Source organism: Notechis scutatus, chromosome 1 (genome assembly GCF_049901735.1).
Source record: "Notechis scutatus isolate UNSWTSFEM ecotype Mainland chromosome 1, rNotScu1.2, whole genome shotgun sequence".
NCBI lineage: Eukaryota > Metazoa > Chordata > Lepidosauria > Squamata > Elapidae > Notechis > Notechis scutatus.
Window position 1 is genome coordinate 20,601,345 of NC_142009.1, and position 23,441 is coordinate 20,624,785.

Genomic DNA, 23,441 nt, shown 5'->3' on the forward strand with positions numbered 1-23,441 from the left:
TGGTTGCTAAGTGATGTTTGCTAAGTGATTTATGACAGGTTCTCACTTATAACTGTTGCAGTATTCCTGTAGTTACATGAACAAAATTCAAGTGCTTGCTAACTGGCATGCAATTATGATGGTTACAGCACTCTGGGGTCTCATCATTGGAGACCTTGACAGGGGAGCTCCAATAAGTGAAATCAATGGGGGAAGCTGGGTATGCGATTTGATGATGGTAGCAAAAAGGTTGCAATGTTAAGATGCAACCCATCTAATGACTGCATTGCTTAATGGCTGAAGTTCATGTCAAGGAGCACCTGTTTCACCCTATAAACTATGGGCTATAATTCTGTAATCAAACTAGTATATAATATGGCACTAGTCACTAAGTTCAGATTTCTGAGAACCTTAATTTTCAGAAGTTTTTCTTTTAGGAAAGTTTCTCGTTACAGCTGTGACAAAATACTTCTGAACAAACAAACAAACAAACACAGCTCAAATCCCAAATGAAACTGTATAAAATGTATTTCAGGACTCTGCCTCAATCTTTACTTCTGTCCATGTTGAACACAATAAGCAGCAGTGGATTATGCAAAACGTAGTTATCCAATATGAAGAATTTATGCAATTTACAGAATCCAGTTTTTGCTGATACAATTTTTTTAAAAGAAAAGATTAGTTCTCCAATTGCATAAAGCAGAATTGTTTCAGGTTTTTAGTCTTGGAAGCTGTAGCAAGCAGCCCTAAATTTAAGCATATACCCAACTGTGATCTTGCTGGATGACTTTGCACACTCAAAAGATCTGTAAAATGGGAATACAGAAAAGTTATTTTAAAGGGCCTGGATAGAAGAAAAAAGTAGCAGATACTGAAAAATTCTGGAATTCATTAGCAATGTTCTCAAGTGTGGATCATTGCTGTGTGGTTGTAATATGATTGTTAATGCCAAAGAACAGCAAAAAAGAAATTCATCACAAATTTAGTTTACCAAACTATGAGATTCACAAAATTTCAGGCGAGAATGCCCAATGGTTTGCGTGAGTGGAAGACGCACATGACTGCATCAACATTGTTTTGAATTAATTTTTGCATGTTATTTGGGGAACTGTAGGTACCAGCTAGAATTACTGGAGAACTCCTAATTTATGCAATTCCTTGCATAAAAGTGACAATTCTCCCTATCCGTCTTCCAAACTGGTTTCTTCTGGTGGAATTACAACTTTTATTCCTTCTCTTTCCTGCACTGACTAGAAAGAAACCTAGAAAGTCTAAATCAAACCCAATTCCTCTTGGCCCCATCCAATTAGTTTCCTCAGTAACAGAACATAAATGGCTTCTCAGATCTCCCCTCTCCCCAAAGCTGAGACTTGAGACTTCATCCTAGCCTCTTATGCAAACATAAATTACGTCTCACCTCACTCAGCTTTCTTTTAAAATCCAAGCTGCTCTGTGCTACAGCCCCTTGATACTATTTGGAATAGTCATAGCCATAACCATATTCTATCAGACTTTGACAGCAAATTGTGGAAAGCTGTTATATACCTTCAGTTTCTAATACTGATTTTGTTGATAAACAACATGATTTTGTTAATGCACTGAAGCAGGAAAATCTCATCCCTTCCAAAAAAAAATCTGCCCGATTGATAGAAAATAAGAACGAACAAACCCCCATGCAACCACATATGGAAGGCTCCAATATGAGGCTTAAGCCATCATCCTTTTGTGTTTTATCTAATGGAAGGGAGCTTTATTGTATATGACCAAAAACACACACATCTATATATATACCCTCTCCTCACAGTCATACTGGCCAACTCCAGAGACTGTGTTATTGCTCAACAAAAGGGCAAGCAAACATAAGGCAACAGAGGTGGGGATTTGTAGCTGCCATCCTCAACAGAGAGGCAGCCATAGTCATGGAGAAGACAAACTCCAGTTTTGACTGCAGCTCCGGCCCAAGATGGAGGCTAAACTCATGGACTCAGGCAATCTTCTGTGACCCCTTGAGCTGCCAGCTCCGCTAGCACATTGTCAAGGTAGTTAGGGTCTGGGTAGCCATGGCCTGAGACATTGGAGGTCATCTCTGTCTTGTGGTGGATCTCATTCCACACCACAGTGTTGTTCTCGCCAGTTGTGCTAGATGTTCCTACAGTGAAGATCAAGCGCCTTTTCCATGCCACCTTTAAAAGTTCCAGCACCTAGAAAGAAAAGAAAGAGGCTAACACAAAGCTTCTCACATTCCACAAACAGAAGACTCCAATTTTGTTGAAATCTAACTTCTACTTCCATCCCACGTGAAAAGTTGGAAGACATCCCTGAGGTCCCCATATTACGCACTCTGTAGCAGGGGTCCCCAACCACCGGGCCGCGGACCAGTACTGGTCCGTGGATCACTTTGCACCGGGCCGCAAAGAAAATAAAAAAAATAAATAAAAAAATGGCGGCTTTCTTCGCCTTCGGTGAATGCTGCTGGGATCAGGGATCAAGGACACAAAGGAAAGAAGGGGAGGGAGGGAGGAAGCAACCAAAGACTGTCCTGCTCTCCGGCTCAGTGGCCGGTTTCCTCCTGCCTCGTTCCTCTCTCAGTGCTCTCTCGCTCCTCCACCAGCCCAGGAAGAAACTGCTTCAAAGAAGCCGGCAGGGTGGCTTTTCCTGTCGGCACAGCTCCCCGAGCGCCCATTCACCCCCACCCCGCCGCCAATCAATCCAGGTTCAATCCAGTGCTCCGTTCTGCCTGCCTGCCTTCGTTTCTGGTTGTTTGAGCAGCGTCGGCTGAGAATAATAACTATTCGCCTCTTTTACTCAGCGAAGCTGCTCCGAAACAACCAGAAACGAAGGCAGGCAGGCAGAACGGAGCACTGGATTGAACCTGCTGGCGGCGAGGTGAGCGGGCGCCGGAGGAGCTGCGCCAACAGGAAAAGCCACCCTGCCGGCTTCTTTGAAGCAATTTCTTCCTGGGCTGGTGGAGGAGCGAGAGAGCGACTGAGAGAGGAACGAGGCAGACACCTGAGGGATGAGGCTGAGGGAGGGAGGGCCGAGAGGCGGGGCTTCTCAGCCGTCCTGCAGGGACTTGTCCTGAGCCGCGGAGACAGCCGTGGGCGCCGCCGCCCAGCGCTCAGTTTTGAAGGCGCTCCTCAGCCCGGCGGAGTTCCTGAATCTGCAGCTGAAACCCTCCGTTTAAATGTCCCAATAGAAGAGAATATCTGTCGCTCAGGGTTGCAATGAGGAGGCATTGGCGCTCCCTGAACTTGGTGGTTTGCTGGCAGACGTTTTATTACCCGACTAGGTAACAACATCAGATGTTACCTAGTCAGGTAATGAAACGTCTGCAAGCAAAACCAAACTCGGACTCCCCCACCCGGTCCTTGAAAAAGTGTTTCTGCGTGAAACTGGTCCCTGGTACAAAAAGGTTGGGGACCACTGCTCTGTAGGACTTCTCCAACTTCTGCTTGCATAAGGAAACTCTCCACCTCCTCAATAACTGGCACTATTTCCAAAATTGTTCTTACTAAGCAGTCCAATCAGAAGAATTGGATTTAAGCTGGATTTTAAGTACTAAACAATCATATCAGAATCGAGCTGGAAGGGACCTTGGAGGTCTTCTAGTCCAGCCCCCTGCTCAAGCAGGAGACCCTATACCATTTCAGAAAAGTAGCTGTCCACTTTCTCTTCTTAAAAACCTCCAGTGATGGACACCTACAATGTCTGTTTGCAAGCTATTCCACTGGCTAATTGTTCTCAATGTTAGGAAGTTTCTCCTTAATTCCAGGTTGCATCTCTCCTTGATTAGTTTCCATCCATTGTTTCTTGTCCTGCCCTCTAGTGCTTTGGAAAATAAATTGCCTTTGTGGCAGCCTCTCAAATACAGGAATACTGTCATCATATCCACCCTAGTCCTTTTCTTTAGACTAGCCAAACCCAAATCCTGCAAGTGTTCTTCATATGTTTTCGTCTCCAGGCCTTTAATCTTCTTTGCACTTTTTCTAAAATCTCAACATCTTTTTTTGTAAGGTGGTGACCAATATTGGATGTAGCATTACAGATGTGTCTTACTAAGGCTTTATAATGCAGGTACTAATACTTTATGTGATTTGGTTCATTCATTTTGATCATTAATAGCCTTTGTTTAGTTAAGCTGCTGATTGGGCAGAAAAAGAGAATTAACTTCATATTCTTTATTCCATCGCAATACGCAATACTCAGGCAAGATCTTAGAATCACTATACCTTTCGTCCCTTCTCGCTATCGGGTAGATAACAATATCGTGGGAATCCTCTTGCAGTGTATGGCAGCCCTGGGCTGGGATGCTCTGGACCCTGAAAAAATAAAGGCAGAAAACATGTATACATGCAGATCCACTCATTTATACACACTGGCTTGGAGCCCATAATAGATTTAATTTAGTTGTTGAATTAATCAACATTCTGGATTCACATAATTTCCTGAACCACACCCTAATAAAAAAGCAGGATCTGCACAACACATTAAGGCTTCAAAAGCAAGCCAAGGTTCAACTAAATTATGTAGCTCAACACATTGTACAATAAATGCTGATCAATTATTATGGGTTAAGCTTGGAGTACAAACCCAGCCATTGGGTACTAACTATGCCGGTTAATGTCTCTTTATCCTTTGTAGGACCATTGGAAACACCCAAACATTGGACAACTGTTTCAAAGTCAAACTGATGTGAACACCCTGCTCAGAGTATAATAAAATTCTTTAAATGTATCTATGTGCTTTTGTGAAATGAAAGAGCAACTCTACATTTATCAGGAAAAGATTTCTGGAGAAATAAAAAACCCATTAGAACCCCCAAGTTGCATTTAGCTTCATGGGGAAGCATGTGGAAGGACATTTTCCACTAGTGCTCTGCTCTTTAATGGAAATGCTATGGATCACAGCATTATATACCAGGGATATAAATACATAAGATGTGCATACCATGTGATTCTTAGGGTTATTTTTTAGGAAGAAATTATCCCTGCACCTTGAAGGAAGATTTACTAAGAAAGGAATCATCTGTTTAATCTTTCTGATTCCCACCTAGCCAAGTACCTTCCACTTTGAAATGCAGTGGCCTCCAAGGGCCTCCAAGCAGGGGTGTCAAACTTGCGTCGTCACGTGACCTATCATGACTTTGCCCCCCTTCGCTAACCCGGGAGTGGGCGTGGGCAGTGCATGACACACCTGGCCCACGGGCTGCGAGTTTGACACCCCTGGCCTACAGCATCATCTCGGGTTTTTAACTTTGCTCTACCATCAGGCCTCTCACCTCAGGATAGGTTTTAGTACATATGACATACTCACCTGAATGCCTCTGTTGATATAATATGTAATCTTTATTGACCCATAGTTCTCGTGCCCTGGTAGAGACTCTGGGAGTTTGTGAACATCCATCTTGCCACTGGGTTGTGTGCCTGTCTTCTCACCATAGATGGCCTTACAAGAAGGACACTGCAAGCTGCCATCCTGATAGAATATTTTTCAAAAATGTTATAATGAGTATAAAATAAGGGCTGTGCAAGCTACAGATTTCTGGAAATCTCTCCCCCTTTTTAAGTTCAAAATTGCATAAAGCCCCCCATGAATTGGATGCCTACAAAATGTTGGCTGCTCTTGGCAATCTACAGCTGCTTCTAATAAACCACTTTGTTACTTCTTACTCTATAAAAGCGAAAGGACTTTTGTCTTGATGAGTACGTTTCACAGACAAGGGATAGAAAACACACATGAGCACTGTTGCATTTATTCTCATATGAAACACCTCCCTCCAAATCTGAAGGAGTATCCATCCCCATGTGCTCTGCCAATGAGAAAGGAGGTTCCCTATTATAGTTCCTCCTACTTTAACAAGAGTGGCTACATGACACCCATGCAGTATTCTGATTGATGCATGCTGCTTATAGGATGCTCTCTTCAAGTGGTGTACCTGATACTACCTTTACATCTTTTGCTTTTCATTTTTCCCACTATGATCATCTGTTGGTGCTCCATGATAGTCTTTTAATAAAGTGGCTTTGTTACACTTTTTTTAAATGATAAAGTTATTAATTAAATTTCTTTTTCACTGCCAAGGAATCTACTGGATGTAGGAGTATCAAAACTACTGCTTCTGATTCTGGTGAAACATCTAGCCCCAAAGCCAGAGCATGAAGCATTATAAAAAGGGAGAATTTTCTGGCTTTCTTTAATGCCCAAAGGAGCTCTGGCAGATGTTATGGTCGTTGGTTGCTTTAATGACTACCAATATTAAACTTCTATTCATCACATGAATGTTTCTGGACTGCTCAATAACCCTATAGAAAGACAGTCACCAGACTGCTAAGTTTATCATTAAATGAAGTTGGCCATTGTGGCATCCACACCTGGTGCTCTGAAGCAAGGTAAGCAACAGTCAATCCCCTCCTCACTTGCCCTACCTTGTTGCCACTAGTGTACATGGACAGCACACAAAGTAGGTGGAAAGTATGAGCACATTTGGCCAGCCTCCCCACACTTCCAGGTTGGATTGTCTTGCTCTCATTGATATCGCTGTACCCTGAAGGGGCACCCAATTTTTCCATACAGATGATGCAGTCCTGGAAAACAAACAGCTCTTTTATATTTTCGCTTCAGGCAATTGAAAATAACATGACAACCAGTCATTCACTTCCAGACAAGGCTCTTGTTAGACAACCGTATGTCATTTTGCTCTAGGAGAGAAGAAACATTTAATTTCTTCCCCATGGACAATTTTCTGCCTTCAAATTGTCTTTGGCTGCTCCATCTCTCTGTAGGACTTTAGAACATAGAGTTGAAAGGGACTTTGAAAGTCTTCTAGTCCAAGGGGATGATGAGAACTGTAATCGACTCCTGGGAAGGTGTTCAATTGGCAGAGTTTGGCTTTAAGGAAGGTTTCTGTGACCCACTCAGCAATGCTCTTTGAGGGAGTTGGGCAGTTTAGAAATGTGAAATATAAATACAACAAGGTCACATAGGGTAATAAGATTGAGTCTGGGTTAGGGACTTCTGTCCTCACTGTGAGTTGTGTGCGTGGGTCTACTTCTACATGGAGGGAAATAAGCAGTGGGGTACCACAAGGTTCTGTCTTAGGCCCAGTACTCTTTAATATCTTCCTTAACAACTTAGATGAGGGAATAGAAGGTAGGCTCAAGATCCAGATGGATCTTGACAGACTAGAACACTGGACCGTGTCTAACAAAATGAAACTCAATGTAGAGAAAAGTAAAGTCCTACACTTAGGCAAGAAAAACCAAAAGTACACATATAGACTGGGTAAAACCAGGCTCAATAGCAGTAACTGTGAGAGGGATCGTGGAGTCTTAGTGGACAGCCAGCTAAATATGAGCCAGCAGTGTGCAGCAGCAGCCAAAAAAACTAATGCAATCCTAAATTGTATTAACAGAGGGATACAATCAAGATCAAGTGAGATACTAATACCACTCTATAAAGCCTTAGTAAGACCACACCTGGAGTACTGCATCCAGCTTTGGTTACCACACTATAAAAAAGATGTTGAGACTATAGAAAAAGTACAGAGAAGAACAACCAGGATGATTAGGGGACTGGAGAGTAAAACATATGAAGAACGGTTATAGGAACTGGGCATGGTTAGTCTAGTGAAGAGAAGGACCGGGAAGACATGATAGCAGTGTACAATATTTGAGGGGCTGCCACAGAAAGGAGGGGGTTCAAGCTATTTTCTAAAGTGCCTGTAGGCCAGACAAGGAATAATGGATGGAAACTGAGCAAGGAGAGATTTAACCTGGAAATAAGGAGAAACTTTCTGACAGTGAGAACAATCAACCAAAGGAACAGCTTACCCTCGGAAGTTGTGGGAGCGCCATCACTTGAGACTTTCAAAAAGAGATTGGACTGCCATTTGTCAGAAATGGTGAAGGGTCTTCCACTTGGGCAGGGGGTTGGACTAGATGACCTACAAGGTCCCTTCCAACTCTGATTATCTGTTATCTCTGTGTGTGGGGTGCACGAAGAGAGGCTCAGCCAATCTCGTTGTACACATGTTGTACTCTGACAATAAAGGTAATAATAATAAATAAACTGCTCAATGTATATCTCTTACACCCACCTCGTCAACTGGAGGTGTCTTCAGCTCTTTCAAATACTTCTTCACAACATCTTCTGGCCTGGTCTTGCTATCTGAAGAAAAAGAGAGAAAGAGAGAGAGAGATCCTAGAGGGGGATATCATTCGACACTAAGGCACTATGAGGGAAAAGAGGTGAAGGGGAGCAGCAGGAGGCATAGGCAAGTTAAGAGGTCAGGCAAAGAAGAAGAGATGTTTCCAGAAAATTAATCCAGCACAGTCATTATCAAATGGCCAATTTGAAAGCAGCCAGTTTTAATGGTACACAAATAAGGAATACCGCTATTCCTACTGCTGCAAAGGCAAAGGCATCTATGGGTAAGAAAAAGAATTAGAAGATCAACTATGGCTAAGGATGTCATTTTACTTTAGGCTAGGGAATTCTGGGAATTGAAGTCCATACCTGTTGAAGTTGCTGAGGTGGAGAAACATTCTTCTAGTTTATTATATAGTTTGGAAATAAAATGGAGTTTAACTTTGAAGCTGGTTTTGCCTTTGGAGGCTTCAAGATTTAATTCCCATTTTATTTCCATGCTGGCTGGGGAGTTAAAGTCCATATCCGATATACAACATTTGGGGTGAAGAAGCTTTGAAAATGTCCTTGCCATGACTTGTCTCTCCTTAATGAAAATTTACATTGTCATAGCGGCAAAAACCTACATGGTCAGAAATCCAGTTTTTTTTTTTCTCCAACTACCGAAATTTGTGAACTCACAAAAGAGCACCTCTGTTCATGTACATCCTATTCATTTCAGAAAATGGTTGAAGTTATTTGTGAATTTACTCTGGGTCTACAAATCAAAAGGCAAGGAAGGGAGGTAATGGGTAATGGCTTTCCCAACAACAGACTGATCTCAGAAGTCCAGTTCGCTCCTTCCAAATACGTAAGGCTACCTGGGTTTGAGGACCTGATCAGGGAGAAGAATTATGGATATGTGTGAAATCTATTGAAGAACAGTATAATCAGGGAACCATCAATAATTTGGAGATGCACTTTTGAGGTGAAAAAATAATAATAAAAAATCTTAAAATAAGCTTGAGAAAGTGAGTAATAGACCCCAGGATAAAACAGATTTTTTTTGATCCACCTATGTACATCTGATGGTCTGCCATGCTGCATTATGTTCTGCACGCAATTATGTCAATGAATGCTGAAAGCCAACCCTGTGCTGTCACTTGAAAGTGATCAGCTAGTTATTATTCATTTAAATTTATTGGCTGACTTAATTCCTGAGCAGCATACAAAAACACCTCCATAAACAGAGTGAGAAACATTAATGGTCATTTATGCAAGCTGAGTGCTTCTCCTGTAGGTTTATGCATTTTAAAAGAATTAAAGAATTATAACAGCATAATGATCTCCAAAACATAAAAGTAGCTGAAGTAAAAACCTGTACGATATTCTTAAAAAGTATAAACAGGTTCGTACTCAGTTTTCACTAAACTCACATACAAAGAGAAAAATATTTGGTAAAATATATGACCATGTTCCCTAAGGAAAAAACAGTATTGGTGGTCGATTCCAGCATCCAGTTTAAGTTGAAATCTGTTTTAAGAGGCCTTTAAAAAAAATGGAAACTTTCTAGCAGTTTTAGAATAGATCTCAACAATGTAATTTCACAAGGCAGTTCTGAGTACTGTGCTATTTTTCTTTCTATAGCTTGCCTGATAGTTAAAAGCAAATGCTTATCTCTGGCCTTACAGACAGGTGACAAACTAGGCTTTCTAGATTTAACCAAACTAATCATGTATAGTTTTCTGGGGTGGGGAGGGGGAGGAAGAGTGTTCCACTTCCATAGATCAGGCCATGAATGCTAAAACTAAGGACATTATTATGTGATAGCAGCAGAGCCAGGGGAAGCACAACCATAAGTAGGCTAGAGGGATTCTTTCAAAATGGATCCCAACCTGTGATTCAGGGATCATTGGTAGCCTGTGTGGGATTCAAAGGAAGAGCCCCCAAGATCTGCCATGAAAAAATATATATTAAAGGGCTGAAAACTCAGGAGATTGCAGAAATGTTACATCTCTACATATAAATAATTCTGCTCAATTCTGAAGTCTTTTGGATGCCATGTGGGTGATTGCATGTATACGTTTCAAGCTGCCTAGGGGCACTGTGCTGCGCTGAAGGATTTCAAATTTGTTCATTACAACATAGTGGTTTGCATCTAAGAAAAAGTAAGGATCTGCTAATGTATAAACACAGATTAACGGGGATAGAATGTACTGTACTCTTCCACAAACACATTGCTGTCCCTCACCACTTACTCTCAAAGACAAGAAAATGCCAATATAATTGTGACAAAACAGTAGGCTATTTGCCTTTTGCTGATGTGGAAAAATGTTTTAACTGGACACTTTTGTATAGGAAAGAAGAGAAGAAAGCTAAAGGAACTTGGAGAGAAAGAGCAGCTTTGAGAAGGGAGGGACTTGGGTGGCCCTTACGTCACAGTAAATTATTATGTAAACAAACATGAGTTCTGTATCTCTAAATTGGATACCTCATATCCAAATTCAAATAAAAGTATTAGTTTTTAACTTTTTAGAAACTGGTGATCTGAGTAAATAAGACACAGAAGTTAACACCACCAACCCTTCCCCGCACTTGCTATGCCACCAATCAAGAAAAGAGCTGAGAGAGATTAACATCAGGATAAGAACTTTAAATGGATTATTTTGCAGTGGTGGCAGCATGACTTGAAAGTAGAGCTCCCAAATTGCACTTCTAAGCAATAAATTCAATTCTGCCATGGTGCTAGCGATATGTTTAAAAAATGGTGTTTTCCAAAAATCAGACTCAAAGGGTCTGTTAATATCTTTTTTTCCAATGCAGCTTCTTACAGCTGCTTGTATTAACTATTAATACATGGGTGGCTATCTATCTAGTTTTAACCTCTCCAAGTAACTCTTTTAACACTTTCGGTGCTCCTCCTCCCTTTCTCTTAAGAGCCAATCAAAAGCATTTGACATAGTCACAAGCAGCCATCTCATTAGCTTCTTCCACTTTTTCTTTACAACTGGTATTTTGACACATTAATATCCCCAATTTAAGGGTAGCACCAAGTTTTCAGAGCCGATAGCCCTTGACAGTCCTGATTTCTATGAATTTATTCAATCCCCTAAAGCCACCCAAATTAGTGGCCATCACTACAGTGTTTCTCCAACAATACGGCCTCCCCCAATAGGAAGTCCCAGCATGTTTTATAGGCATAAAATCAAATTAAGCCCCTCCCCCAAATTAAGGCCTATATCAAACATGCGAAATGGGGAAGAATGGCTGGCGGGGGGCTTGCCGTTAGGAAGTACTTTTGTTGCATACCCAGATATGGTGCTGCCTGAGTTGACTTCAGTGTTCGTGGGGCACTTCGTATCGGGAGACCTTCCGCCACCGTTGCTTTCCCTTCTCCCCGTGCTGCTGCGGCATTTAGAGCAACACCGCGGCGTTTATCGCAGCCACGCGCAGCCAGCCAGGGCTCCTCCCTGCAACCGGCGGAGACACTTGGCTTCAGGCGTTCCTGTCGCCGCCTTCTCTTTGACTTCAAAGGCAAAGCCAATTCTTTTAAAAACGACTCCCTACTACCGGTACGACAAAACCTCCCCTGCCTGAGGGCAGCCCAATCCCACATGGCGAGGCGAACCTCCTGGGGCCGCAGCGCAGGATCGGACCACCCCGGGAGAAGCACCCAGCCGCCATCCCTGCTTGGCGTGCCCAGTGCAGCTGACAGGTGGGCCCTCCTGCCCAGCGGTGGAGCTCTCACTAAGGCAGCGAGCGCCTCCCCACTGGACCCTCCGCTCATCCCGCCAGGGCCATACCAGAGTCGTGCGGGCTGGGCAGAGCCGGGAAAGCGAGCCGGGGGTGCGCACCCGCCTGCCAAGCGAAGGAGCCGGGTCGACCTGAGCTTGGCTTCCTTACCAAGTCCCTCCAGCCCGAACCCGAAGGGGCCACCCGAGGCAGTGATAGCGCCCACCCGTCCGCGGACAGGGAGGCGAGGCGACGGCAGCGCTGCTTCCCTGGCCAGCAGGTCTGGCGGAGAGAGCCCAAAGCCGCCTGTCTTTTCCACCCTTCACTCAGCCCGTCCCCACGCATCTCCAAACGCGCCGGCAGCTCCAAACGCTGCAGCGGCACGGGCATCGGCTCACTTGGCGGGGCTCAGCTTGGAGGAGGACACAGCACAGGCCGTCGTCTTGCCTCCCTGTCCACGGATGGGTGGGCGCTATCACTGCCTCGGGTGGCCCCTTTGGGTTCGGGCTGGAGGGACTTGGGAAGGAAGGAAGCCAAGCTTGGGTTGGCCCAGCTCCTTCGCTTGGCAGGTGGGCGCGCACCCGCGGCTCGCTTTCCCGGCTCTGCCCAGCCCGCACAGCTCTGGTACGGCCCTGGCAGGATGAGCGGAGGGTCCAGCGGGGAGGCGCTCTTTGCCTTGGTGAGAGCTCCACCACCGGGCAGGAGGGCCCACCTGTCAGCTGCACTGGGCGCCCCAGGCGAAGCTCTTCATGCTCTGCCCAGCGCCAGGCAGGGATGGTGGCTGGGTGCTTCTCCCGGGGGTGGTCCGATCCTGTGCTGCAGCCACGGGAGATTCGCCTCCCCACGTGGGGTTGGGCTGCCCTCTCGGGCAGGGGAGGCTTTGTCGTACTGGTAGTAGGGAGTCGTTTTTAAAAGAATTGCCTTTGCCTTCGAAGGTGAAGGGAAGGCGGCGACAGGAGCGCCTGAAGCCGAGTGTCTCCGCCGGGCTCCGGTTGCAGGGAGCAGCCCTGGCTGGCCGCGTCTGGTTGCGCCAAACGCCGCGGCGTTGCTCTAAACACCGCGGCAGCACGGGGAGAAGGGAAAGCAACGGTGGCGGAAGGTCTCCCGATACGAAGTGCTCCACCAACACCGAGGTCAACATCCAAGCCATCGTCACCCGCCCGCCCAAGGATGCAAGGGGAATTAAGTCACACCGGAAGAAAAGGCCTAGCCGGGGCTCAAAAAAATAAGGCCCGGCCTTATTTTGTGAGAAACATGGTAGATGTTGGGTAAGGAATCCACAGGTTAATTAATGTAGTATGTAAGAAAGTGTATAAGTCATATAAAGAGGATTTGGCAATGACTGGTGCAAAATTACTTTTTAAATTAAGATTCTGATTAAGAAAAATTAAAATTGTAAGTTCAAAAAACTACAAACCCTAACAACATTTTAATACCAGATATAACCAGTACTGATTAAATCTACAGTTGTCATGTTTCTTCATCAATGCCTTCAATGAACAAATGTTGGATGAATAGTTTACCCTTCCTTTTCCCCCATTTTTAAAATCTTTTCCCGTTGTTTTTTTTTACAATTCAGCTTTAAGTGCTTCAAGGTGCCAACTGTATAGAAGATATATATGACGTAAACAATTTAATAAAATGCAATGTGAATATCCATTAGTAGTCTATACAGGGAGTTCTTGATTACTGACATCAACTGGAACTGGAGTAGACATTGCTAAGCGAAACAATCACGAAGTGCAGTCTCATGTGACAGTGCTGCTTAGCAATGGCAATTCCAGCACTGCCAACTGCTGTTGTTAAGCAAGGATGTCATGTGGCTGCCACGTACAACCTCCTGCTGGCTTCTCCATTGATTTGACTCATTGGAAACTGATAAGAAAGGCTGCAAAAGACAATGGCAACCACATCATCATGGGGATGTTGTAACAGCAAAAACTCCTCAGACTAGTTGTTAAGTACCACTTGTTTAATGCAGTTACAAGTTTGAACAGATGCTGAACGAGTGGTTTTTAAGCAAGGGACACCTGTATAGTCACTATTCTGTCACATCTTCTCCTTACCATACTTCTTCATTTGGTGTGGGGGGGGGGGAACCCCTTGCCACAGTTGGTTTCTCTATTTAGGTGGGTATGTGGGTGGTCTTCATAACTATTAAAATGATCGTGCTGATGCTGAAAAATAAGACCTACAAAGCAGCAGCATATAAAGCAGAATTGTGTCAAAATTCTTGGGCAACAGGAAAGCTAGGTCTTAGTACAGGGGTGTCAAACTCAAAGCCATGGGCCGAATCTGGCCCACAGGGCTGCCCTGGAAACAGCGAAGGACTGGCCCGCGGTGCCTCTGTGAGATAAAATGAACCCTGGGAGGGCTGTGTGCAGCCCCCCCCAACGCCATTTTCACTGACAGGACCGCAGGAGGCAGTCGCGGCCAAAAACGGAGTTCAGGAGCCCGTTTTCGCTAGCAGAGTGCTCGGAATAACACACACACATACACACACCCCGACACGAGTGATGTCAAGCTGGCCACACACACCCCAGCCCCCCCTCCCCCGAGGTCAAACACAACCCTGATGCAGCCCTCAATGAAAAAGAATTTGACACCTTTGCCTTAGTAGAAAGAGTAACCAAAGCCATTTTTTATCGAACTGTTTCTGGGAGAAGTCAGAAAATAAGAAAGAGGAAATGCAGGGCAAGAAAGAGAAGACAAAGGTGGCAACAGAAGCAGCAGCAGCAACTGAAGGAGACTCCCGGAGAGTCCAAGCAAGTCAGAGAGCTACCTTTGGTGACCACTCTCCTCCTTCCCTTAACTGAGCAGAGTTTTTTAGAGGCTCTATGGGCACGGGCAGGCTGAGGCGCTTGGGTGAGGTGCACAGGAAATCCAGGGACTGACATCAGAAAGGCCATCATGCCTACAAGGGACATGAGACAGTCATGCACAGGGCAGGTAAGGGAGAAGGGGTGGAAAGAAAATTTGCATCACACAATTTGTAAGATTAAAAAAGAAACCCATCCCTCTCGATTCAAGAACCTCTGATTCGATGCTGGTTTCAAAAACAAGTGACGAAGCAAACCCCAAAGGAAAGCAAGCAACACGTTACAGGGATGACGGTGGGCTGTTTTGAGGCAAGGGAAGGCAGACACAATGAAAAGCTTTTTCTTTTCTTTCTTCAATTTGGGAGAGACAAGGATGGGGTGAAGCCACACAAGGCAGCATTTCAACTCTTTTCCTTCTGCTTGAGGAAAATGGAAAAACCTCCTATGTTCAATTTAGAATTAAAGCTGTTTATAAATGCAGACTTTAGGAACTGCAACATTTGCTTGACTTCCATAGTGCTCCACACTGACATCCCCTAAGACAAAAACTTCTCGCCCTTAAGAAAGCTAATATATATCATTATACAATAGTATAATTAGAAAGTTAATAGGCAATGTGGAAAAACAAAAACCATGGACCCTCAAATGTATACAATAGCCATATTCATTCCCCCTCCCCTCCCTATGGCATGTTACTTTCAAACTTTTTGTGACTCCTGAAGCCTGCTAAAAATTGTTAGTGCATTTCCCTGTCATTTTGAGCCTAGAAATAAATAAGAAACTGCAGTGTTTCTTATATATAAGAAACATATAAGAATATATAAGAAACTGCTCTCTAAGTGGCGTAACATAGTTTAACAGAATCACCTCTGAAGTCCTCCAGAAAAGCAGCAACCGAGCCCCAAATCCTGTTCATCGCAACCTTTGCCCTGCCAAAAATGTTCTGTAGGTCTCCCCATCACCAAAAAATTGCCTATTCCTGTGCTAAACTAAGTGTTTGCAATATTATTGATTGAATTACAATAAACCACAAACAGACTTTTGTCATATTATATGCTATGTGCAACCAATTCATCACAAAATGTCCTTTCACCACAAACAAGCTGGAAATGCAATAGCAAAGAAACACACCAGAGAGGCTGCAAAACCAAACAAAAACCAACCTCCTTTTATGTTTCTGAAATGTAGCCCCATGTACACTGCTGGCGCCTAGTCTCTGCTTCAATTCATTCAATCACTCAGTCAGTCAGTCTGTCTGTCACCTGCACGCAGGCTAGTGGATGTTACAGTACAGTGAGAAATATTATACAGATATTTAAAATTTGAAAACTTAATAAAATTTATTTTAAAAAAATTATTTAAAATTTGAAAACTTAATAAAATTTATTTTTTTAAAAAAGAGAAATATTATACAGATATTTAAGACAGTTATAAATTGCTGACATAAAGCTACATGATATTCTTTTTACATGGAAGTGCAGGAAAATCATGGAATTCAGCTATGCTTCCTAGGAACTTTATTTTTCTTTCAAAATTTCACATCCATTATTTTATGGATATGAAGATACTTGGGAAAGCATCTGGGCAATGTCTACAAGCATTGCAGAAATCTTGAGTAGGAGTTGTAAGGTTTCCAAGGACCTTGGCCTCGACTGCTCTTTGGTCAACTTCCCATTGTAAACCTGCTTACTATACAGCAAAAAATATAATTGGAGAAAGTAACTGGGAAATAGGCTTTTGGGCAAAATTCAAAAATTGTGTTTTGTTGTGAAACAGATATTGACTGCTGGTGGAGCTGAAGACAAAGAGTAAAATAAAAGGGTGAAAAAAGGGTAGACTAGATAGAGCATCACTATTTCAGAATGCAGCTGTCTTTATAGATAGCTTTGTGCTCAGAGGTGAATCTTTGTTTTTATAATTATAATATTCCTTCCTGCAAAAGTAATACAGCATGTAGAAAGGAATTTGAGGTCTAAAATAATTTGTGGTAAAATTATAAAAAAATTCTAATCCCTTCTGCGGATCTTATTCCAAAAACCCATGAGTGAGAAGCACTCAATTACACAAGTTAATAACAGAACACTCCCTGTACTGATTGAAGCCCTTCCTCCCCTCCCTTGTGAGAAAGAGTTGAGTGAGCTTCTCTGTAATTTCTTAGCTGCAAAAAGCTTGTTCATATGTAAAACCTGCCTGATGGCTGAGAGAACCAGAGCATACTTTGCATTTCTTCAGGACATAATCTGCCCTATATGCTACAACAAAGAAAATCAGCAGTGTTGTTTAAAGCAGGGGTCCCCAACCACCGGTCCGTGGACCGGTACCGGTCCGCGGAACAAGTCCTACCGGGCCGCTGGCTTGCTGGGCGCCACCATCTTTTTTTGATGAAAAAGTGCTTCCGGTGAGCTTTTCCGGGTAGAAAGCTCACCGGAAGCACTTTTTCATCAAAAAAAGATGCCGGTGCCCAGCTGATGCTGGTACCGGGCCGCGGCACCCAGCTGATGCCGGTACCGGGCCGCGGCGTAAAAAAGGTTGGGGATCACTGGTTTAAAGGCAAGCTTCCATAAATGTTGCAGTCTGCTCTCTACATTAAAACAAGTGGACCAGGAACAGCTAAATTTTGTAGCTGTCATGTACAATCAAACTGTAATTTGTAGACAGTATTTCATTATACCAGTATATGGTATACCACTATATGGCCTAGTGAGAAGGAAACCCACTATGTGCTTTCCCATAGGCACTAGGTATTTTATTCAGGCACCATTTCAGTTTCTCTCACTGAGGATTGTCCTCAACACTAAAGATTATAAACATGCGCTTTAAAATATGAATGCTAAGATTCCTAGGATGTTTGCTTCATTAAGACATACTAAATTTCCTACTAAATTTAGATCATCTAGCATTTTAAAACAATTGCTAGAGCTGCTTAATCAGCTTCTAAGTTCTCATAGGAGGAGCACTGCATAAGAGGTTGCAATCAGATAGAGTGGAATTTGGCATATTCATATGCTAAGTGGGGACAGCTTAAGAATAGTTAGCAATCCTGATTTTAGCTATTTTTACAGGGAGTTTCTTGTAAAAAACCTTCCAAGGGTGGCTTCCTTAGGTATCTCCCATTTCTGAAATCCAAAATACTAAACCTAAAAACAGTCCCTATAATATTGCTTTATTAATTATCAAATATTTGGACATTTTTCTGGGTCTGAAGACTCTTGACCTGATTCTTGATCAAAAGGTTGGATTAAAAGACTTCCAAGATATGTTATAGACTTATAAGTCTATAAAATAGGAAGTTACTTTCCAAATATTTATATTTATACCTTGCACTTGGAGCAGTAATGGTGGGAGTGGAATTATCCTAGTGAGAATCTAGAAATCTCAGTCACAAAAAACAAGGCTTCTCTGCATTAGAAAACCATTTTATCAAAGCAAGAGAAAAGGACAATAAAAGAAGAAAGACAAGAATATGTAGCTATACAATTCCTGTTTTTATTGTTTATGGTTATTTTAGGTTACAGTATTTTCACTGTAATAAAGATTGCAGCCATTTAAGGCAGACTCTAGCTACAGTGAAAAAGCACATTAAAAACCCATAATCTCTATGAGATTTACAGAAATTATGGCTTCTTCCCTGGATCATCTGATGAGGATATAAAAAGGAAATATAGGCAGCAGCTCAAAACAGGAGAAAGGCAAAAAAGAATGTGACACCAAGGGCCAGGAACATCTTTTTATCACAACTAGTGCTCCCCCTTCCCTTTTGTTCATGGGATTTTTGTTATGTAAAAACAAAAGGATTCCAGATTGAAAGAAGTCTCTTTATGAGGATTTTTTTTTACATATCTGACTCTGGATTTTCTAATATTAGAAAATGCTGTTTAGCTGCAGAAAATCCCAGATTAATTAAAAAGCCTAGGACAAGAATGCAAATCCTGAGCAAATGAATCACAAGTTTTACAGCCTTTTGCCTCAAGCTTGTCCACTGTGTCAAATATCAACTTAGAGTGATAGAATATCACTCTAGAATCTTAGAATATCTTAGAATATCAATGTTTTTATGCAAATATGTTTAGTCTCCAGATTTTCAAGTTAAAGGACTGGGAAAGATCTTTCCTAAAACAAAACTGGTGAGAATGACTAATTTACCATTTCAGAATAAGCAACTGGATGTGCAATTTATGTATTTGCAGGAACCAGTGAGTTATTACATTTCTACATTGCTCATATCACCAAAAAGATTCTGGGCAGTATACAACATTATAGTAGAACAGTATAAATACACAAATAAAAGCATACATTATAAATAGAATTGAAAACAGATCAACACAAGTAAAAATAAGGATCAAATTTAAGATTCAGAAAGGGTAGGTTAACAAAATAGTAGCTGACTAGATACCATACTTCAGTTGTAGAGCAGGGCCCTGCAATATCAGATCCTAGATATCTCCCAGGGGAGGTAAAGGGTTGCTGACTAGATGAAGACTAGTAAGAGCACATAAAAGTATGCAAGAGAATAATCCAATTCCTCTCTATTGCTACCTTGCAAATCCAAAGGTCAGAGGATGGAGTTGTTTCGTCAAGGCAGCTGTTGGAAATGCAGAATCCCTTAAGAAACAGATTCACCTGAGACAAAGACATTTTGTGAAGACTTCACCTCAGATGAATCATTGCTTAAAAATTAGTCAGCATCCTTATTCAGGAAGATGTGCTGGACCAAGTAGAAAATTACAAAAAAGTCAGACTATTAGTTTCCCAAAGCAAAACACTGTAGGATTGTGTGAAATGGAGAAAAAAAAAAGATGGAAGGGCATTACCTGCCAGAGCTTCATTCACTTTGCTGGGCCTGGGCATGGTCACTGGTAACCTTGGGACGCTGAGGAAACAAAAATATATATGAAGTTTTGGAAAAGATCATTAGGGCAGGCATAGAGAATCAGGACAAGAAGAAATGAGAATTTTATGCAGGGGGGGGGGAGAAAGTTCTTTTTTGAGGCAATGCACATTTTGTCCCAAAGCTGGCTAAATTCTGAAACAAGCAGAAATTAGATAAGAGAATAGCAGATCATAACAGAAAAACAGACTTGGAAGGGACCCTAGAGGTCCTCAGTCCAACTTTCCATCCATTCCAGAGAAGCGGCAGTCCAGTTTCTTCTTAAAAGCCTCCAGTGATGGAGCAGCCACAACTTCTAAATTATCCTGAATGAGAAACTGGAGGTTTTATAGGGGTGGTGATCCCTCATAAACAGGATATGGAGGATTAGGCCCCACTAATTGCTATGAGTGGTCTCCAAATCCTCCCTGCAACTCCTGGAGAAAAGGACCAAGTAGCTCACAGCAGCAATTTTACTCCAGTGTCATTTTACACCTTTGATTTACTATTTTACACCACCCCTCTCTGTCCTTTTCATAGTCTGAGTATGCTGAAGAGGCTAGAGCCTTTTTGGCAAAATGAGAACCTCTGATAAAGACTTTTAAACCTCTATGATAAAAAGCGAGGCCAGAGATCTGGAAAAAGGAAAGGAAAAGGGAGAAAAGCAATAAATCAAGGCTTTTTTTAAAAGAAGGTTGACTCTTCTCCACCTTGGACCTAGGATTTTCCCTCACCAACACGCACATTAGAACAGTTTCCAGTCCATAAAATCTCAGCTATTATACTGACCCCAGCTTGCTATCCTCATTCATTCATTATTCATTCGTTCATTCATTCATGTCGCTTTTAATTCTTACCGGCCCTCAGCCATCTTCTCGAAAACTTGGCGGGAAAAGTGCCGAGAAAGAGAAACCGAAAGCATGGGCAAAAAAAAATGGCGACTGCCTTCCTTCCTTCCTATATAAAAGCCCCCTTGGGAAGGAAGCCCATTCTCCCAATTGGCTAATCAGTATTCGACTTTCCCAGTTTTGTCTTGTCTCCACCCATTATTTGGATGGGCAAGTCAGGTGCCCTTTTTTTTTTTTTTAACTATTTCAGTGTCTGCCTGAACCTCCTGAAAGGCAATGAAACCCAGCCAGCTATGTTTCAACTTGAGATTTTCAGCCGATATTGGATCACCTACTTGAGGAATAGAATCTGCTTTTCAAAAGCATAAAGCAGCAAAAGATTAGACTCTGCAGGGACTTGTCCAGGGTGTTGCCAGGAGTCAACATTGACTCAAAGCAGCACATAAATCACACAAAAGCTTACAGAAATCACCTGGTTTCTTAGCAGGCGTAGATCTAAAAGAATAGTGCTGACTTTCAAGGCAGTTTATTCCCCCCCTCAATACTTTTCAAACTTAACAACTTTTTAAGGAGGTTTTACTGTGCATTCCAGGTGTATCTGCTTTTGACAAGAGCTGTATCCAGTCCTTGCTAAATTCTGGGAGAGGAGCCAAGCTGGTGAGGGAGGATGACAAAATCTCTAAAACTCCTAATCACAAACTTTCATTATTTGTAAAATGGAGAACTTCTTCAAGGTCAAAACAGGATAAACACAGGAAAGAAATAGCTTGGTTTTAATTAAAGGAAAAATACAGGTTTCAGATGATTTTTTGGGGAAGATGATGATTTAACTCAGTGGTTTGCCACTCTTCCCCAGAGAAACAGTTAATTTTAAGCAAGCTTGAAACAATTAAATCAGGAGTGTCCAACCTTGGCAACTTTAAGACTGCATGGTTGGCTGGGGAATTCACTTAACAACTGTCTCACTTAGCAACAGAAAGTTTGGGTTTATTTGTGGACATAAGTTGAGGACTACCTGAATTTCCTGTTTTCATACATTATTATAACATAAAGTACATTCTTTAATTGTAGTCCAGCACACAATACTCTTGATAGCTGCACACAGGTTTTGTGTTCCCTATTCACACAAGTGCAACTACGGTAGGAGCAAAGGTTCAAAGTCTTGTAAGTACTATTATTAGAGAGAAACAGACATTAAGAGGGTATTTATAGCACATTCAATGCTGCATACTATTCTTAGTACTGTATAGGCACAAAAGTAGGTTTACAACCCTAATCACTTTTGGAATCATACCTATATATACCAATATATAATTCAGAGTTCAACCAACTGGCTAAATTTGAATTCTAGGAGAAGTGAGGCAGGAAATCCATCATGCACCAGCACCTATTTCTATATGATAGCTCTGAATTACAATCCATTTTTATCATTTTGGAAAGGCTTGACCAATTTGGTACTTTTTACGCATCCCTTGGTATTTTTCCACTTCAGTGTCAGCACTTCATCTAGTTTGCATGGGAACTCTCTTCCTTTGAGAATTATTTGGTGTTTGGAGAACCATGTTTGTTTCATCTTAAGTCTTCTTTGCCATCAGCTACACAAAATCAAATATTCTAGAACATGGGTGTCAAACTCGCCGCGTCACATTGCTGTCACATGACATTTTCCCCATTCATGGAGCTGGGATGGGCGTGGCCTGCGTGTGACGCATCCTGCCCACGGGCTGCCAGTTTGACACCCATTCTAGAATAAGCACTATGACTTACTCTGAATCAGTTGCATTTTCCACACATATATCCCTTCATGCTTCCATGTAAGTACACAGCAGAAGATATATAGACAGGAAGCAGAGAGTAACACAAAATAGAGTTGTTTTGGCCAGCTGAAAATACAAGAGAATTACTCTAATTTGAAACACAGATAGAAGAAAAGGTAGGCAAGGAAACTAACCTAGCCCAAGTATTGGAGCTACTGCTGCCTTCCTTCTCAGATTTCTACTAATTGTGTAGGTTAGATTTGCCCAGACAGAAGTAATTACATGCTTCCGATGGGGTGCTGTTATGTAGAGATAGAAACAAAAGCTGTCTAATGTTGTCTCCTGGTGTTGAAATAGCCCTTTCCTTGGCTTAAGCTTATACCTTGTTCTGAAATATCAGCACAGCTTTCAAAAAACAGGTCTCTGTTTAGAACTTGCAATATAAAAAAAAAATCTCATAGTTAGTAAATTCTGAATCTCAACGCACAGTGGATGCCCAACTGCCAAATCCGATTCATAACTACAAGTTAAATCACCTGAATATAAAATATTCATATCTGTACCAAAGGTGCTTTTTCAAAAGGCAACTGGACTTCTTTTGTTTTTCCTTGAAGACATTTCGCTTCTCATCCAAGAAGCTTCTTCAGTTCTGACTGAACGGTGGAGGATGGAAGGAATTATAATCAATTCTCCACCATTCAGTCAGAACTGAAGAAGCTTCTTGGATGAGAAGCTTGGTAGATTGTAGGGGTGACACTGAAATATAATTTTATCATATTTTATCTATATCTTAAATTATTGTATTTTATTCCATTTTCATTTTAGATTGTATTTTATTCCATTTTCATTTTAAATTGTATTTTATCCAGTTCCATTTTAAATTGCTTCTATCAAATTTCAATAATAATTTGTTTCTGGAATTCTGCACTTTGATATGGCCCAAGGGCCAATCGATCAGTGCTATCAAATGGTTATGTGTTTCAATACTACCTCTAAATTTGGCTGGCCAGATGTCACTGAGAAGTTCAAAATGAAGCAAGAAGCCCATTTGTCCTTAAAACAATGTTTCTCAACCTTGACAAGACACCTGGACTTGAACTCCTATGCTGGTTAGGGAATTCTGGGAGTTGAAGTTTTTGGGTCTTAAACTTGCCAAGGTTGAGAAACATTGCCTTAGAATATATAAACCAGGGCCTCACATGGCAATTAAGTGTTAGATGACATGAATTTATTCCATTTCAAAAAGTCACCCGAGTTGATCATTAATACCATCTGGCAACAAATTTCCTAATTATACCTTCTGCCAGGTAAATAT

At 42.1% G+C, this 23,441-nt stretch overlaps 1 protein-coding gene across 4 annotated transcripts in view; it reads right to left on the reverse strand.

Annotated features, from left to right (window-relative positions):
* Nucleotides 1-1,700: 1,700 nt before the first annotated feature.
* The window catches only part of DTX2 (deltex E3 ubiquitin ligase 2), a 31,446-nt gene continuing 9,705 nt past the window's right edge, over nucleotides 1,701-23,441 (reverse strand). For 2 of the 4 annotated variants that reach the window (XM_026672434.2, XM_087957943.1), the window contains exons 4-10: nucleotides 19,466-19,524; nucleotides 14,618-14,749; nucleotides 8,075-8,145; nucleotides 6,405-6,563; nucleotides 5,293-5,454; nucleotides 4,209-4,298; nucleotides 1,701-2,180 (exon numbers count right to left, since the gene is read on the reverse strand). In XM_026672434.2, coding sequence (XP_026528219.2) covers nucleotides 1,956-2,180; nucleotides 4,209-4,298; nucleotides 5,293-5,454; nucleotides 6,405-6,563; nucleotides 8,075-8,145; nucleotides 14,618-14,749; nucleotides 19,466-19,524 — 898 coding nt within the window. In that variant the 3' untranslated portion in view covers nucleotides 1,701-1,955. The remainder of the gene's footprint in view (nucleotides 2,181-4,208; nucleotides 4,299-5,292; nucleotides 5,455-6,404; nucleotides 6,564-8,074; nucleotides 8,146-14,617; nucleotides 14,750-19,465; nucleotides 19,525-23,441) is intronic. The other 2 variants (XM_026672435.2, XM_087957955.1) reach the window with 1 other exon arrangement.